We start from the raw sequence: 18,857 nt of genomic DNA, 5'->3' as shown, positions 1-18,857 counted from the left end.
ATTTTTTAAAAATCCTTACCCAAGGATATTTTTCCCATTGATTTTTAAAACAAAGTGGAAGAAAGGGATGAGGGAGAGAAACACATCAACTGGTTGCCTCCCACTTTGCCCAAACATGCAACCAAAGTATGTGCCCTTGTGTGCTGTTTAATCTCCAAGTATTTGGAGATTTTTCAACCATTTTTCTTGTCATTGAGTTCTAGTTCAATTCTGTTTTCATCTGAAAGCATACATTATAGGACTTCTATTTTTTAAATTTTAAAGGTGGTCCAGAATGTGGCCTATGTTGGTATATATTCCATGTTTCATGTGTTGTGGATTTATTTATAAGACACCAACAAAAATCCTTTATATCCATATCTTTATTTGAAGAATTTTCTATAATAGCTAGGAGAATACAGCATTAATGACACACATTTACTAAGTACAACATTAGACAACTACAAATTTAGAGCTTAAATGTCAATCTGATATTGTTTTGGTTTCCATCTTAGCACTAGGTGATATATAGTGAAAAACCTATGTTTCAAAGGCTCTTGTTAAAATGAGGTGAATTATTAACTTATTTTTAAAAACTACATGTGAGATATGCTGGGATGGGTTTCTTTTAAACCTAGAGTTGGTTGGTAATTCCTTCATTTCTCAGTACTTCTGCTTCCTTCTTAATGAATACTGTACCTAAAAACTTTTCCAGGTCCAAGAAGAAAACCTGTTTGGAAAATTACAATGTTCAATTTCATTTTAGTTAAACGGTATAACCATTTCACAATAAATTAATAATTTAAAGTTAATAATTAAAATACAATATGTTAAATGTCATGAGCTCATTTCTGTGCAACACTGTTAGAGCAATTAGAATTTCCAACAAAAACGTCAACCTTACTCCAGGACTCCACAGATATACATAGCTAGGAATCATAAATTACAACACACATATCCACATTTAATGTGTAAAATATCAGCATTTGTTGGGAAAAAAAATAAATGGCTCAAATGATTTAGAAAGCCTGAAATGTGAGCTAAAATCTTACAATATACGGCAACAATAAGACATTTGAAATTATTGACTCTGAAAAATGCTTTAAAATGTACTCACCTACCAAGCATTGAATTATACATTCCAGTTTCAACTCAAAAACATTTTTCTTTCAAATAGTTCAGGCAATATTACAGTACTAAAAAGGTTAGTCATTTCAGATATTTATGACTCTACTAACACCCATTAAGTTAAGCTAATGAACATTTTAGCTAGACCGAATTATAAAATTAAAAAATGTATAGAACACATTTTGGCAGATATGTCACACAGTACTTTTCTGTTCCTGATCTTCTGAAAACCCACTAACTCCAGGCTGATTTAATTTAGGGTAATGCAATGGGTTCAAATTTATAGCACTTTTTCTGGTTTTCAACCTTTTATAGTACCGGGTTCTTAAAAAATATTTTTAAAGAATGCCCATGAAAAGTTTTACAGTGGTACTCTTTACCTTTATTTATTAAGAAAAGGCTGGTGGAAAACAAGCCATTTAAATACTACCAAAAAATCTAACATTTCTTCCATATGTTCATTTGCTTACTTGTGACACAGAGTCCTCCCACCCCTAGACCCCCAAACTCAGGAAGGCTTTCTAAGTCCACATTCCACCGACTCTGAGATTGTTGCTGCCTCAGAGTTTTACTACCTGTTCGGAAATAACAGAAAAGAAAGGAAGAAGGAACAGGTGGGGGAGGAGCATGCAGACTCTGGGAAAGGAATTAGTGGTTGGAGGCCACACCCAACCAAAACCCTCACAAGACCTTGAGAAACAGGGCTTGATATTCTCTCCAGGCAAGACATCCCTGTACAGAGGAAAAGTTTTGGAGAACTTAAGGCAGCTCCAGGAGGGAAGGGAGCAGGGGTTAAGGCGGCCCTCACAGCACGGCCTGAGAAGAAATGACGATGCCCTTATCCACGAACGGAGGCCACAGCAACACACAGCCTCCCTAACACACATGCATACAGCACACCTCCTAGCCGCAAAGCAGACACTGGCAGCATGCACACACAGTAACATCTAAGCACACCCTGACTTGTGCACGGCCAGGCGGGGGATGACTCTCAGAAGCACCCATGGGCCTGGCCTGCAGCTGCAGGTTCCCCAAGGGCTGCCCAGCTCCCTGGTGGCTCTCACAGCTCACCTGTTGGCTCTAACGGAGGGGGTGTGTGGAGAGTGACCTTCCTCATCACTTTGGGAGGCGTTCACTGCTTTCCGTCAGGCTGAGACAGCCTGCTACTAATTAATGACCTACACACAGAGCCGTTGCACCCTGCCAGGGAGCACTGGGTAATTACAAAGCCACGCCTAGTGGTAGCAGGCAACTGTGACAGAAAGAAAACCACTGGCTCTAGGCGCTGTCTCGTCAGCAAAAAGAAGTCGGCATTGCTCATTGCTCAGCTCCCATATGCCAGCTGCCAACTCTAATAGAGAGAACGAGCACCTCTTGCTGACCCGGGGCCCCCCATAGGTACTGAGGAACAGATGTGACCCCAGGACTTGCCGCTGCTGTGGGGAGAGCTGCTGGGCTGGAGGGCTGCGGGACCTACCACCCACATCCCATCAGCAGATGACTTAGCCACAGTTCTACCCTCCGGTGCTGCTGTGAGGATGCAGTGAGGTAAGAGAAAGCACGCTGGAGGAAAGCAGAGCCAATGCGAGGTATGTTCTAAAGGAGAATTTAAAGGTCAAACACTAATTGTTGCTGTTTTATCCTAAGTAGTTGAAGTTACCCAGAGGATACTTGATTATGCCTCCTGGGCAACTCTATGAACTGGTGATTGTGTGTTTGAGAGAGAGAGTGAGAGACTTCTCAGATGGTGACAGTTGCCTCTTTACCTAGGGTTACCAGGAAAGTAGTTTCTCTACAGTCACTGTACTGAGATTCTATTAATAAAATATTTTCATAGTTTCCCCCACTGTTATGAATAGATTTGCTCTATATTATACACTATTACCCCGAAAGAGCCAACTCTCAATTATCCACTGAAATAAAGCAAATCATACTAACTGATCCCAACCCCCACATCTCCTTGAAGTTGGCTTTGGAATATATAGATATGTACTTTTATCCTGGCAAAAAAGTGTCAGGTACATGGGGATTTTTCAAATCTTCCAAAGAAATCATGAAGCCACATTTGTGGATCTTATACCATATTCTTCTTTCCCCATCATTGTACAATAGTTACTCTCAGGTGGATCAAAGCCTTACCCTAAGAAAAGCTACAAGAAGGGAAACTGCTTCTTATTTTTCAACTTTGAATTCCAAGGTGCGAGCTAATCTAGATGTGAGCGAGCGGGGAGTTGAGTAGGGAGAAGGGCTTAAGACAATGAACTGCTATTCTTTCAAGATCTTTGAATTCCTAATGTGTGTCACAGAGGAATTATGAAAAAGTAAATTGGTGATAATGTTAAAAATGTACTACAGAGGAGAAGAACAAGTTTTACAGATTAGCCTCCAGGTAGACCACCAGGCGGGCCAGGGGGCAGCTGAGGACTGACAACATCCACTGCTGCCTTCAATGCAGTCAGAGCAGAGATGGAATACACGATTGCTTGACGGAATAGGGGGAGCGAACAGACAAAGGGGCAGGTGGAAGCTGCTGGAAGTGTGTGCAGCTGCATGAGAGTGTGGATGGACAGGGCGGGTGAGCAGTCCTCAGAACAGGGTTGCATCCTCAAGTAGCAGTCGTTACCAGGCCATGGGGCCCCTCCATCAGGTACTCTTGTCAAGACCAAAGGTCTTCAGGCTGCTAAGAGAAGTGAATTCCGACCCCCCACCTGGGTCCTGGGAGCCTGGAGCCCCGGAACAGCAGAACTCTGTGGCCGTCCCTGAACAGGCCCTCCGGCCCAGCAGGACAGCAGTCCGGGCAGAGACCAAGGCCTCGACGAGAGATGCTTCAGGACATGAGCTGTCTGGGAGCAGGAAAAGGGGCTGCAAGGCAGCAGGAGCCACGGCGCATCTTGAAGACCTGACGAGACTGAGGGTCGCGTGGACATGCTGCACAGGACTGAGCTGGGGAGGTCGGGGGCTTCGGTGGACAGCCTACCGCTGGTGGCATTTTGTGGTGAGCCTCTCCCCACTCAAGTCCCCCTCACGCTCTTAGACTATGACACATTCAGTACGAACCATCTGGTTATAAGTTCATTGTTCACTGAAAACCAGTGACAAACCAAAAACTGAGAGAATCTGATTGAATTAGTAATGTTTTGGGTTGGTTTTGCAAATAAATGTATCCAATTGAATACCACAGTATGTGATTCAATAAAAATCACCTAGACCTATGAATTTTCTAAAAGCATGGACACAGATCATGCACATTGAAGAAGAGTTATAACTAACCAGACTTGTGACAGTTTTATTAATCCCTCAGACTTAACAGGCACTGAACACTGGTCTCTACATCAGAGGATAAACTTACTGAGGAACTACAGCTCATTTCTCTAAGATCTGAGCGCCGAGAGGAGAGAGGTTAGACGTGGAAGGGATCTTAAGAGTCAGTTGTCCAATCCTCTTATTTATAAAAGAGGAATCTGAGACCCAAATAAGTTAACAGATAGTATTTATCTTTTAATAAAGTCTTTATCACTAGTTCTAAACTGTTTGACTTCCATTAATAATATTGCACATATTTTAATAAGATGCATTTTTATAAACCATCTGGGAGTTAAATTATATAAATCTATGATTGCAATGAAGAACCAGAGTTTCTGATGAAAGCCAAGGAATTCTATTTGCACAATATGAAAGCTTTATGTATAAGATTTTTAAGGAAAAATGAAGAGTATGTTTAATTAAAATTTAGGGATGAAAACATAGAATCTGGGTCTTATGAAGCCCAATTCTCTGTAAAATTCAGCCATCTTCTAATATTTCTTATATAAGTCAAAGTATTTCTAACACGATGCTCTTTACAGTATCTAGCGTTACTGAGAACATTTATAGAAATTGCAAAGGCTAAAAAAAAATAATCATAATTATTCATTACACACCTTCTTTTGCATAATTTATAGGATAATCAAGGTTTTAAGACCTGAATCATGAATATTCTGACAATGCTCTCTAGATAGTGACTGAGATTAATTCTTAATAAATTAAGAAGAAAGGAAACCTGTCAAGGTTGACTATATGCATTGCAGAAATCAGATCTGGGAACTAAAAATAAGTCACTTTACAGAACACTGTACCCTGATGTGGTATCCACCAGGGAAAAATAATGAGCACACCACTGTAATATGTCCTGAATAAATAGACACCAACAACTGCCGTTCTGTCTAATCCTACCCCTGAATGTCAAACATTCTGTCATATTACTACATGACTTCCCAGTGTCTGCTACTTGTGCAGGTGAATCTACAGATGTTTGCAAAGAATCCAGTTAAAACTGATCTGATTGTACTGTAAACAAGAGTCGATAAAAGAGAAGCTTATTGTCGTAGTACCTAACAAGAATACCGCTTACATGTTGAAGAACCAGTATGTAGCAGCAGCTTAAAATGCTCAGGAAACTACAGTGCAAATGGACTTCTATGTGATACAGCAAAACAGCATTTTCTTAATATCTCTACATCATAATGACACACAAAGGATGTTACTTGTCCAGTTATTATACCTACTGTAGTTGATTTCTGTGATCCAGTTCAACATCACCATGATTCCTAAACTGATACGACATGTACTCAATAGTGATTATCTTCTGGTTATACAGAGTACGTTCTCTGTGGGTACCTTCCTCCCAATCACTCATATCTGGAATTTATGGTTTTTTACACCATTTAGATGTAGTGCTAAGGATTTAAAATAAATGCTGGCAACTCAAGATACATTTCCCCCTTCCTTCCATCATACACCTGCATGTGAACTCGGGGTACCTAATGAGCAAGGGTGGGCGGTGCTACAGGTAATAGCACGAGGGAATGTGACTTTCTTTCCGAGGTGATGAAAGTATTCTAGGGAGATTTCCAGTTAATAACCTCTTGTTTGGAAGATAATGACTACATCTTCTTTAAAGTGTGTTTTCAGTAGTTGACTGGAAATAAGGGGTTCTTATTTCAGGCAAGAAATGTACTGTCCTTTTGCCTCGATGTGGCTTTCAGACCCGGGAGATGAAGCCCAGGCCAAGGCTGGCTGGGATCTGGATGGTCTCCAGGGCGAGGGAGGACGGGTTGAAGGGAAAGGTGACAGGAAAGATGTGTTTAGCATCCATGAGCAGCTGAGGAGAGTCCTTCCTGTCTCGTAAACGCATCTAAGATAAAAAAAACAAAAAAGCAGAGCATCAGTTCTTTGAATCTATAAAGATAATTTTCTTCTGCCAAAAATCCTACCCAAAATTCTCCAACTAATGAAGAATGTTTACATTTGTTTTAAATTAACTTCACTTTCCCAATAAGCTGTTACAAAAAAAACTTAATGCACTGTAAAAATATGATAAAAATTTAAAAAATTATCCTTCAACAAATTGTAAAATTTCCATTAAAAAACTGTGTTTGAGCGATCTTACCTGTATAGTACGAATAAATGACACAGAGACTCTTTCTTCAAACTCATTAACTGGCGTATACAAATTCAGCACTTTGACAATCTGTGAGAAATAAAATGATCAAAGTTTTCAACATATAGTCAAGTGCACTGGGGCTCATAATGTAGAAGACCGAAAAGATCTCAGTGTAGTTTCCATTCCTTCCAGGGCTGGTGGGGCAGGAGGGGAGATGAGATGGTCTGAGGGCACATATATTTTTACTATTTTAATTTTTATAATAAAAATGTATTAATCGGAGATCCAAGATGGCTGCGCCCAGGTGAACACCTAGCCGCAGCCGCACACAACAATTTCAATAAAATACAACTAAAATATAAAACGGACATTGCCCAGAATTACAGGAAGGTTGACTGACTGGAAATTCTACAGCAAGAAGCAAGGAGAAAACCAAAAGGAGGCACGGAGGAACTGTAAAAGCCCAAGGTACGGAGACACGCGGAGCGCGCGGAGAGGAAGGAGCTGGAGAGGAGGGAGGCCGAGTGCCTGGCTGGCATTCCCTAGCGGGAAGGAGATAAAACTCCGACTGAGCTGGACCCCCGACTGCTCTGAACCCCAGTTCTAAGCCAGACCCCGGGGACTCAGGCTCAGCCATAGGGAGCTGGGCTGTAAGGCGGAACCCCAGGGAGAGGCGAAAGGAGGTCCCGGAGGTGCGCACACTGCACACAGAGAAGGGACAGTCGGCTGTGCCGCGGGATTGCCCTGACGGGAAGGAGACTGGGGCTCCAGACTGCTCTGAACACCACCTCCAACTCCACTTCAAACGGAACTGAACCCCAATACCGGGCTCATTGTGGGAGAGCATAGACTGTTTGGCAGCAGGCGAAAATCGAGGGCACCTTTCTCTCAGAGGCGCCAGCAGCGAACACTGAAGGACCCGCATAGGGCTGACGGAAGCCAAAGCTGCAGGCTCCACCCTGAAACCCCATCCCATCTGTAACTGCGAAATGCGACAACAAAATAGATCGCAAATGCGACAACAAAATAGATCACAAACGAAAGAAATGGAGGACAAAAAGCATCTGGATATAGAGTTCAAATCTACGCTTATAAGGTTTTTCAAGAATTTCCTAGAAAAGATGGATAAGGCCTATGAGGATATGAAAAGAGATCAACTAGAATTAATAAGGAGTCAACAAGAAATGATAAGGGATCAACAAGAAATAAAGAATACATTGTCTGAAGTAAAAAATATTTTACAGAGTCCTAAAAACAGAAGGGAAGATCGCAAGAATCAAGTCCAAGATTTGGAACATAAAGAGCCAGAAGACACTCCTCCACAGAAGCTAGAAGTCAAGAGAATCCAGAAAATTGAAGATAATGTAAGAAACCTCTGGGACAACTTCAAGCGAACCAACATCAGAATTATGGGGGTCCCAGAAGATGAGAGAGAGCAAGATATCGAAAACATACTGAAAGAAATAGTGACAGAAAACTTCCCCCACCTGGTGAAAGAATTAGATTTACAAGTCCAGGAAGCACACAGAACTCCAAACAAAAGGAATCCAAAGAGGACCACACCGAGACACATCATTATTAAAATTCCAAGAGCAAAAGACAAAGAGAGAATATTAAAAGAAGCAAGAGCAAAGAAGGTAGTAACCTATAAAGGAGTACCTATACGATTGTCAGCTGACTTCTCAACAGAAACCATGCAGGCCAGAAGGGAATGGCAAGAAATATTCAAGGTGATGAATAGCAAGAACCTACAGCCAAAAATAATCTACCCAGCAAAGCTATCACTCAGAATCGAAGGCCAGATAAAGAGCTTCACTAATAAAAAAAAGCTAAAGGAGTTCATCACCGCCAAACCAGAATTATATGAATTGCTGAAGGGGGTTCTTTCAGAAGAGAAAGTAAACAAAGATAAAAATTATGAACAACAAATATGTAACTATCAACAAGTGAATCTAAAAACCAAGGAAATTAAAAAAATCTGATGAACAATAAAAAAAATAAAATAAAATAAAATGTATTAATCTTTGTACATTTTAAAGAGAAATGTAAATTTGGGAAAACATTCAAACTGTACAAAAAGAACAAAACATAAAAAGCAAAAGTGCCCCCACTCCCATCCTCCCAGTTTCCCAAAGTGGCAATTTTTGACAGGATCCTTACTATCCTCCTAGCTGCTTTCTGCACATACTCCATGTGTAACCTCTGTGAGCTTTCTATGCCAGGAGATATGTGATGAACACTAAGAAACACCAAGAGTAAGCACAGAAATAACTGGGCAAATGAGAAGTGGGCATGCACATGCCTATGCCTCCCCTCATGCGGCTGCCGGTCCTCAGGGTCCTCCCTTCTCTGCTCCCTCCTTAAACTCAAGGCCATGCCTGATGGACCCTCCTCTGAACAGTCAGTCAGTTATCGCCCTCAGCACTCCTTCAGACACCTCACCACTGAGCTCACTAGAATCCCTTCCAGCAGAATCAGCTGGGCACACCTGTCTTCCCTTCTAAACTTGCAGTTCATTTTCAGCAGGGATTGTCCCTTATTTATTGACTAGAGGCCTGGTGCATGAAATCTGTGCATGGGGAAAGGGAAGAGAGGGAAAGGGGTAGTGGTGTCCCTCAGCCCAGCCTGCACCCTCTCCAATCTGGGACCCCTCTCACAATCCAGGACTGCTGGCTCCCAACTGCTCACCTACCTGCCTTCCTGATTGCTCCTAACCGCTTCTGCCTGCCAGCCTGATCACCACCTAACCACTCCCATGCCAGCCTGATTGATGTCTAACTGCTCCCCTGCCAGCCTGTTTGCCCCCAACTTCCCTCCTCTGCTGGCCTGATCACTCCTAACTGCCCTCCCCCTGCATAATTGGTCACTCCCAACTCCCTCCCTTGCAGGCCTGGTGCCTCCCAATTGCCCTCCCTTGCTTGCCTGATCACCCACAACTGCCCTTCCTTGCAGGCATGGTCCCTCCCAACTGCCCTCCCCTGCTGGCCATCTTGTGGTGGCCATCTTGTATCCACATGGGGGCAGGATCTTTGACCATATGGGAGCAGCTATCTTGTGTATTGGAGTGATGGTCAATTTGCATATTACTCTTTTATTAGATTGTACAGAGGCCTAGTGCATGGGTGGGAGCCAGCTGATTTGCCCTGAAGGGTGTCCCAGATCAGGCTAGGGGTTCCTTGGGGCATGGGATGGCCTGAGCGAGGAGCCTATAGTGGTTTGCAGGCCAGCTACGCCCCTTGGCGACCCAAGCGGAGGCCCTGGTAATTGGAATTTATTTACATTCTACAATTGAAACTTTGTAGCCTGGAGTAGAGCCAAGCCTTCTCCTTGCTCCATGACTGCCACCATTTCTGTTTGGATTTCTTTACCTTCTATAATTGAAACTTTGTAGCCTTGAGTGGAGGCTTAGGCCAGGTAGGGCAGGTGGAAAGCTTGGCTTTTTCCCTCCTGCTCTCTGTGGACACAGCCATCTTGGTTGGGGTTAATTTGCATACTTGCTCTGATTGGCTGGTGGGCGTGCCTAGTGGTGTAGTGGAGTGATGGCTAATTTGCATATTACTCTTTTATTAGGTAGAAAGTGTTTCCCCCAGCAACAAGTGTGGTCCTTTGAGATAGGAACTCAATTCAGAAACAAGAATTATCTGTCTTAAAATAGAGAAGTTAAAAGACTTATAAAGTTATTTTTGGAACACAAGCTCCATAGCAGGCCTAGGATGCTAACCCTTCTTTCATTCCTGGTTGTGTCTCAGTGCACTAAAATGTGTGACTTCCTGGTATAATCCTATTTCAAGAGCTGTCAGATATATGTCTTCTCTGACACAGAGAAGTCAGCTCAGACAAGAGCAATTGCTAGAGGGCTCCCCCCCACCCCCACCCCCCCCAATATCACCCTTGACGAATGTGAAATGTCAAAGAAGGGAAGGTGTGTTACCTGGGCAGTAGTTAAAGCATTGCACATGGAGCAGATGGCTTCTGCATCATCATCTGTTTTCTTTTTCACTTGCAGAAGCTGAGCAGCTTGAATGAGAGGTTCCAGGGTTTCTTTAGCCCCACTGTTCATCAGATTCTTGTCCCGCAGCCATTCTTCCAGTTGACTGACATTGTACCTGTGTGTGGGGGGTGGGGGGAGAAAAAGAGAGAAAGAGAGAGAGAGAGAGAGAGAGAGAGAGAGAGAGAGAGAGAGAGAGAGAGAGAGAGAGAGAGAGAGAGAGAGAGGGAGAAAGGGAGGGAGGGAGGGAAGGAGAGAGGAGAAAGGGGGGAGAATGCAAATTTACTGAATGTTGTCATAAATGCCTTAATTTTCTGTGTATGGCTTTGTCAGGAATTTGTTAAAATGATAAACAGTATTCTTGTTTGCTTTTCTTAAATCTTATCAGCTATGCTTAAAAATTATCATTATAAAAAGTCATGAGGTTTATAATCACAATTATAAAAGAGTAAATGACTAGAGAATATAATTATCTTTAATGCAAGATAGAAAAGTAGCCATTATAGCAAAAATTATGAAGTGAGACCAGCTAAAAGATAAGACAGAACATATTATGTGGCTGTGCCCTCCTTAAACAGCTGATCAGAAACACTTTATAGTTTCTCCTACAACTTCAGAGTGAGAAATAATAATTCTTTAAGTCCTCCCTCTTACTTAAGTCCATCTGAATAATAACACCTCCCTCCACCCCATACACATACTCTGTGCTCCAGCCTTCTTTAGGGAAGAGCGTGGATAATGGAAGCAGTGGCCCAAGGAAGCTCAGGGAGGGGAGGAGAGAAAGGCAAGTGGGAGGAAGACCCCAAAACTACATGGGTGCTGAGATATCAAGAGATGGCCAAGCAAGTAACAGTGGTTTCCAAACTAAAATGAGGTAGATGGACACACAGAGTGAATAATCACACTTAACAAGAGGAATTATTAGGTGCTGCAAATGTATAAACAGCTTATAGAGAAAGAGATTCTTCTATCTGAGGTAAGACATTAGCTTCTCAAATGTTAACTACAATGGATGTGGGTCAGAATGGGAAATCTGAAAAGAATGCCAACATTTCCTGAGACTGAGTAACTAAAGACTTTTGTAGGAGAATTACTGCCTCCCCTTGGTGAATTTTCTAGCTGTTTTAAAATAAATTAGTTATAAAATAAGTCAATTCTATTATGATAATGAGGTAATGCTGAGGAGTAGTTGGCATCAAACCGAGTGTAGCTCTTTCTAAAACACCAAGGGGAACATTTCAAATATTAGTGAAAGACTCATTAAACATGCTCTTGTTGCCATAGTACAGAAATGTATTTTGTTAAAATAAATTTCCAAGAGCAACCAAGCATTATAATTCTTCATTATAATTTGACTAGTGACCGGGTGCATGAAATTAGTGCACATTAAAAGGGAATTAATTTGAGAAAATAATTTAATATTGCTACTTACCCTTTTTCTATAACAGAAGCATCAGAGATGAAAGAAAATTAGTAAAATATATATGAAAACCTTCCTCCTGTCAGAGTCTGGGGCTCACATGGGACCCAGAATCAAGTCCTTGCCCACGTGCACCTCAATATTGCATGAGACCCAGACCTGGCCGATCCCCTCCCCCCTGTGCTAGATCCACACCCAGCCAGTCCCACCCTTGTTAAGCCAAGTTGGGCAGGGGGCATAGGCTCAGGTCCCCGGGCCTGGGGCCTGGACAGTGGGTGTGGCCTGTGATCCCTCAGCCCAGACTGGGGCGTGGGCATGCCTTGAGGTCCCCCATAACCCCTGCCAAGAGGGGGAGGTGGGAGTAGGGTGGGGGGGGGACAGGGGGCGCAGTCTCAGGTCCCCCATCAAGCCCCGCTGGGTGGGGGGCACTGCCTGAGGTCCCCTGTCAAGCACTGCTGGGTGGGGGGCGTGCCTGAAGTCCTCTGTCAAGCCCCACCTGGTGAGGGGTGTGGTCTGAGGTCCCCCGGCCTGGTGCTGGGGTGGGGGTAGCAGCCTGAGGTTCCCTGGCCCAGTACCAGGACAGGAAGTGCACCCGAGGTTCCCTGTCAAGCTCCCCCTGGCAGGGGGTGTGGCCTCAGGCCCCTGTCAAGCCCCACTGGGGCGGGGGAGGTATAATCTCAGGTCCCTGCTGATTGCTTGTTAAGGCTCTTTATGGGAATTTAGCCTCAGCTGTGGGTGCAGCCATCTTTGTGATGGAGTGATGGTAAATTAGCATATTCCCTCTTTATTAGATAGGATATTTTATTATTGTGCAATTAAAACACACACAAAAGCCCTAGCTAGTTTGGCTCAGCCCTAGCTAGTTTGGCAACTCGAATAGAGAGTTGGACTGCAGACTGAAGGGTCCCAGGTTCGATTCTGAACAAGGGTGCATGCCTGGGTTTCGGCTCAGTACCCAGTAGAGGGCATGCAGGGGGCAGCCAATCAATGATTCTCTCTCAACACTGATGTTTCTCTCTCTCTTTCCCTCTCCCTTCATCTCTAAAAATCAATAAAAATATATTTAAAAATAAATAAAATACACACAAAAGAAGAGGAAGCAACTATCCCATCTTTATGTATTTTTCATCATCTTTCTAATCCCTCTGAAGACTTAGCTTAGCCATGAGTGGAACCTGCTGGAGGCACAGCACAGCGGAGCAATGATGACTGGGGAGAGGGCCAGCCAGGCGGCAGGACATGGCTCCATGCCCACACTTCCTTTGCTGGGTGGCTGTGGCCCAGACAGACATCAGGTGCACTGACCTCAAGCTAGCCCTCAGCTCCCCACATGCTGGCAGGCAGTCATGGGGCAGCGAGAAAAGGCCATCACTGTTCAAGTTTCTCACCTGATCTGCATGCCTTTGCTCCAGGAGCACATGTCCTTCCGCAGGAGGAGGTTGTTCAGCGTGATGGCCCCCACGATGTAGAACATCTGCTTGGCCACCTGCTTGATCAGCTCGGGGTCCATGCCGTGCTGACACATGACGGAGTGGAAGGAGCTAAGCTGCCGGAGGATGGAGTCCAGGGTGTAGGTGCCCTCATCGGCGATGCTGGAGGTCCTCTTCCTCAGCCCTGTGGGCTTCACCCCGGACACGCCCTGAATGGTCTCATGCTCCAGCATGCCTGAGACTGCACGAGAAGTTCACGTGAAAAGAGAGGGTCAGGAAGGACACCGTTTCATGTGCACACACATTCACACATTCATTTTAGGAAAATGATCTGAGCATCTAAACAGAGGGAAAAAGAACTCCCCCCAAAAGAGCTTCTAGATTTTTAATAAAGGAATAATTCTTAAATGCAAAAACTTATTAAGAAATCTTAACGGTGTATTTTCTAAACTAAGGAGCAGCAGCCTGTACTAGCACCAGGGTGTGGTACCTTGGGAGAGGTATGCAGCAGTTAGGAGAAGATGAGCGTTCTCCAGTGCTGTGTGAGCCCCAGAGGCAAACAAATCAAGTAACAAGGGCAGAAGCCTGCCCAGCTGGTGTGGCTCAGTGGCTGAATGTCGACCACTGACCCAGGAGGTCACGGTTTGATTCCGTTAGGGCACAGGCTGGGGCTGCAGGCTCGATCCCCAGGCTAGGGCATGCAGTGGGCAACGGATCATTAATTCTCTCTCATAACTGATGTTTCTCTCTCTCCCTCTCCTTCCCTCTCTGAAATCAATAAAATATGTTTTTTTTTAAAAAAGGAAGAAAAGCAGGAGCCTGGGCAGAGGTCTTGGAGAAGACTTGGGAGCTGGGCCCTTCCTTACCCTGAGCTCTGCCGCCCAGGACTCAGCCTCTCCTCTGGGCCCTGCTGCTCCTCTCCTGTGCTCTCATAGCATGTAGCCTACGTGTCCTCTAGGACGGTTTGGGTTTGGGATGTCTACTCCTGGGTTGGGAGCCCCTCGAGAGCAAGGGCCAAGCCTGACTCACTTTGATTTCTCCTAGCGCTAACCTCAGCCTCCAAGAACCTCATACAGCTGCTGTTGAATCACTGGGGATTGGGTGGCGGGAGAAAGTGGGACACTTAGAGGTAAACTTCTTGTTCAGCCGATAAAAACAGACACAAATAGGAAAAAAGTTTGACTGAAGCTGATCTTCTTTGCATCTGCACCTCTTGCATTTTAGCTGAGTTGGGCTGCTTTAAACTCATGACTTTTCAGGGAATGACTGAAGAAATCACCCGACTCACATGGTTTCCTCAGCCTGTTATGGTTCCAGTTTGATTGTGGGCTTACGATAGAAAATGGAACACTCTGAGTCCACAGAAGGGAAAGAAATTGTGGAAATGAGAAAAACACATGAGTGGGGAAGAAAGGGCAGCTGGGAGCAGTCTTTAGAGGCTGCTGATGATCTGCCTGAGAATGAGAGTTTGGTAAGTTAAAAACAAGTGTGTGTGCCTGTTTTTTATATTCAATGCATTTAAAGTTAGCAGCCTGCAATCTGTACATGCCCCCTAAGTCTGACTTCAAACATGCTACACATTCCACAGTGTAGCATGATACATAAACAAACATGCAGAACGAGTGTACACATATGAAGGGAGGTACATGGAATCACATTAGCTGAAAATACAGAAACAGAAAGACAAAGTACACACCCACACAGACACAATCAGTGGGGCTCATTGAATTAGAAATTGCTGCATTAAACCAAATTGCCTTTAACAATTCCAGAGGGGCCATGAGATGTACAACTTTAGCCTGGGGTGTCTGAGCCCTGTTCTGTTACCACCGTACCTTCCCACCCCTTTTGCTGTAGCCTATTAATTAGCCAAAGTGCAAACCCTCCCCAGCCTTATTAGTTTTAAATGTAGTGTAGTAGTTTCCTAGACCAGTGGTCGGCAAACTAATTAGTCAACAGAGCCAAATATCAACAGCACAACGATTGAAATTTCTTTGGAGAGCCAAATTTTTCAAACTTAAATTTCTTCTAACGCCACTTCTTCAAAATAGACTCACCCAGGCTGTGGTATTTTGTGGAAGAGCCACACTCAAGGGGCCAAAGAGCCGCATGTGGCTCGCGAGCCGCAGTTTGCCGACCATGGTCCTAGACCAAAGTTTGAAGTGTTTTTCAAAACTGGACAATGAATAAGGTCTACTGCTGGGTACACAGCATTACCTGATCTTAGAGAGAGGTACTGCACACTGGGGAGGGGAACTGGATACTGCTGTCCTGCTCTTGTGGAAGCAGCGATTCTGATGTAACCCAGTTAGTCATGGCTAACATTCTATGTTCTGGGATTCCTCAGCTACTTTTAGGATCATTTTAATGTTCTCTGTTTGAAAACATGCTATGACACATGTGCCACTGGTGGGCATGTGAGGTGGACAGACTTACCGATCATGGGCTGAAGGATGTTCTCCAGCACCCGCACAAGTTGCTGGTAGATCTGAATGGCCAGGTCACTTAGCACCTGCCGGTACTCAGCCAGGTCGAAGTTGGTGAGGCAGTGTTCGTTCTGGCGAGATGTGTTGTGCTTCATAAAACCCTAGAGCCACAACGCAGTTAATGATGTACAGGAAGTGAGATGTCTGCTGTCTGTCAGGCTCACTTGATCAGCATCTCCCTGTTCTTTTTCTCTCTTCATAGAGTTTCCATATATCCCACACATAAATGCCAGGATAATAATTTTCAATGTGTGTTTCCATCTTTAAAATTCCACTTCTTACTGGCTTTTTGAATAATATCTAAACTTGGAAACCTAGCATTTTCTTTCCAATAGCAATGTCAATAAAATAGGATAGGAGAATTTAATCTTAAAAAAAAAAATTGCTCTAGTAGGTGTGGCTCAGTTAGTTGAACATGGTCCCATATACCAAAACATCACAGTTCAATCCCTGGTCTGGGTCGGGGTGTGTACGGAAGGCAGCTGATCGATATTTTTCTCTCTTTCCCCCTCTTCTTTCCTCTCTCTCTAAAATCAATTAAAACATACCCTCTGATGAGGATTGTAAAAAAATTGTCTTTCACTTATGAAACATGAAGTTTACTGCTAAACACTAAACTATCTAAAGTACTAACATGTTTAAACTTCTGTTTATTAAATATAGTTGCATTTATAAATACTGTACCAAAAAGGCATTTATAGCTTAAAACAGATTGATTTCTACAGAGACTGGTAGATACATAAAAAGTTTTCCTTTCATGGCACCACAGATGATTTTCATCTTTTGGTGGTATTTGTTAAAATAGAAAGACAACAGTACAAGAAAGTAGTTTTGTCAGATATTGCCTGCCAAAAGCAATAGCCTACTTGATGGGTTCTGCCCAAGGTCCTTAACAATACAGTCAAGGGGTGGGAATGACAGGGCAGCGAATGGCCCCTCTGGGGAATCCTGGTCTGTCAGTCCCATCTTTCCAGGGACATCTTGCTCACATTTGTATTTCCCATCGTTTGCCAGGACCATCCTCTGCCCCAAGCCTCTGACTGGGTGCTCAGCAAGTGCTACAGCTCAGCTTCTCTTTTACCCTCCTGGCAAAGGATGGGCGGTGCAGGAGAATAGTTAGGGGCAGGGGCTCCCAGAGGCAGGCAGACCCTGCTCCTTATGGCTGACAGGACTTGGGCAAATGGATGACGTTCACTGAGCTTCAGTTTCCTCATCTGTAAAACTCGGTCATAATCCCTATCGCATAGAAATGTTGTAAGAATTAAGTGACACAGTGTCTAGTAAGTGCTGTCTGATGCATAGTAAGCAGCCCTTAATAAACAGTAATTTTAACATATTACATTTTTGAAAAAATAAAGTCTGTCAAACAATTGATGAATACATCACTACAAACAAAAGCCAAACAGATTTTTGGACAAATTTAAAAACAGTCTGAACTTATCACCTTTAAAGCATTATAGTAAACCACAACTCTTTAATTTTTAAAGAGTCCTTGACTAGTCCACTTGCACACACTGACAAAAAGTTTCATTGTTCCAACTATTCACTGACCAATGCTCATTTTATTTATACTGTGTTTTCTTATAATACAAACTCTCAGAGGAAAGAAACTTGGTTGTTCCCCACAGTCACACTATTCCATAAATAATAAACATCAAACAGAACTATGAACTTCCAAGCCACCTCTGAATTCAGGTTTCTAAATTAACCTTTTCCTTAAAAAGATCAGAGAAGGCACAGCATGTTGGTTTTATAACCAGGTTTTTCTCACCTCTTCTCCGCTGTACTGCTTCAAACAGTGCAAAAACCGGCAAGTGTTAGAGAGCCAGAAGGAAACGGTTTCAAAATCATCACCTCTTTTCTGAAAGAGAGAATAAGCCTAAATTTGCTTTTTTTCTTGGAGAAATAACAACCTGAAAAATAAATGAACAGATACCAGAAGGCTCATTCTTTCAGTTACCATTATAAAAAATTATAAATCACAAAGGAGAATGAGAAAGACTGTGAAACACTGAAACTCAGGTTAGGTTAAACATATGTCAGTCATAAGATACAATTAAAAAAAAAAGATTTTAAATTGTTTTCTTAGAAAGAGGAAGGGAGAAGGAAACATTAAGGTGAGAGTGGAACATCAGTTACCTGCTTCCTGCACACCCACTCCTAGGGATCAAGCCTACAACCCAGGCATGTGCCTGATGGGAATTGCACTGGTGACCTTTTAGTGTACGGGATAAAGCCCAGCCAACTGAGCCACACCGGCCAGGGTGATAAGATATAATTTCTGAGCAGTGAATCAGAAATGGGATGAAGGAAGTCCAATGCAGAGCAGTACACAAAGGAAGCTACTTGTTTCTTCATCAGGACTGGGGCACATGTCCATCATTGCTAAATCCAAACAGAGCCCAGGCTGGTGTGCTCAGTGGTTAGAGTGGCAGCCTGTGCACCCAAGGGACTCAAATTCGATTCCTGGTCAAGGGCATGTACCTGGGTTGCAGTTTCTAACCCCAGCCCCAACTGATGTGTCTCTCTCACACTGATGTTTCTATTTCTCTTCCGCTCCTTTCCTCCCCTTCCACTCTCTCTAAAAATAAATAAACAAATAAATGAAAAGCTACCCTCTGGCGAGGACACAAGACAAATACTAGTCTACTTCAATTCAAAAAGGGATATGTGACAAATGCACATCAATTTTAAGTGGTATCAAAAGGGTGTTAGGTTCTAGTACCCTCTCTTTTGTAATCTTGAAACAATCTGGTACAATAATTAGTCAAATTAGATAAATGCCTTCTTGCAATTAAGATGAAAGGGAGGAAACCTTATGAGTTGACTTTGTTGTCTTTGTAAAAGTTGGCCTAAGAATTAGCAAAACTTATAGTCTAAGTGCAATAGAGCATCAATACACCAAAAATGAAATGAATTCTATTCAGAAGATGCTCATCAATTTTTAAGTATTAAATCTTCAGAAATTCCATGCTTCAGTAACTACTGTAGATTGTAACTTCAT

At 43.3% G+C, this 18,857-nt stretch overlaps 1 protein-coding gene across 14 annotated transcripts in view; it reads right to left on the bottom strand.

Moving 5' to 3' along the window:
- Positions 1 to 344: 344 nt before the first annotated feature.
- The window catches only part of MYO5A (myosin VA), a 184,418-nt gene continuing 165,905 nt past the window's right edge, over positions 345 to 18,857 (bottom strand). For all 14 annotated transcript variants that reach the window (XM_036441618.2, XM_036441582.2, XM_036441592.2 and 11 more), the window contains 6 exons: positions 17,625 to 17,714; positions 15,804 to 15,954; positions 13,326 to 13,608; positions 10,461 to 10,635; positions 6,536 to 6,616; positions 345 to 6,280 (listed from right to left, as the gene is read on the bottom strand). In XM_036441618.2, coding sequence (XP_036297511.1) covers positions 6,128 to 6,280; positions 6,536 to 6,616; positions 10,461 to 10,635; positions 13,326 to 13,608; positions 15,804 to 15,954; positions 17,625 to 17,714 — 933 coding nt within the window. In that variant the 3' untranslated portion in view covers positions 345 to 6,127. The remainder of the gene's footprint in view (positions 6,281 to 6,535; positions 6,617 to 10,460; positions 10,636 to 13,325; positions 13,609 to 15,803; positions 15,955 to 17,624; positions 17,715 to 18,857) is intronic.

The sequence above is a fragment of the Pipistrellus kuhlii genome, unplaced genomic scaffold (genome assembly GCF_014108245.1).
Source record: "Pipistrellus kuhlii isolate mPipKuh1 unplaced genomic scaffold, mPipKuh1.p scaffold_m20_p_1, whole genome shotgun sequence".
Classification (NCBI taxonomy): domain Eukaryota; kingdom Metazoa; phylum Chordata; class Mammalia; order Chiroptera; family Vespertilionidae; genus Pipistrellus; species Pipistrellus kuhlii.
The sequence above is the reverse complement of the archived record's forward strand: the minus strand, read 5'-3'. Positions and strand labels throughout refer to the sequence as shown.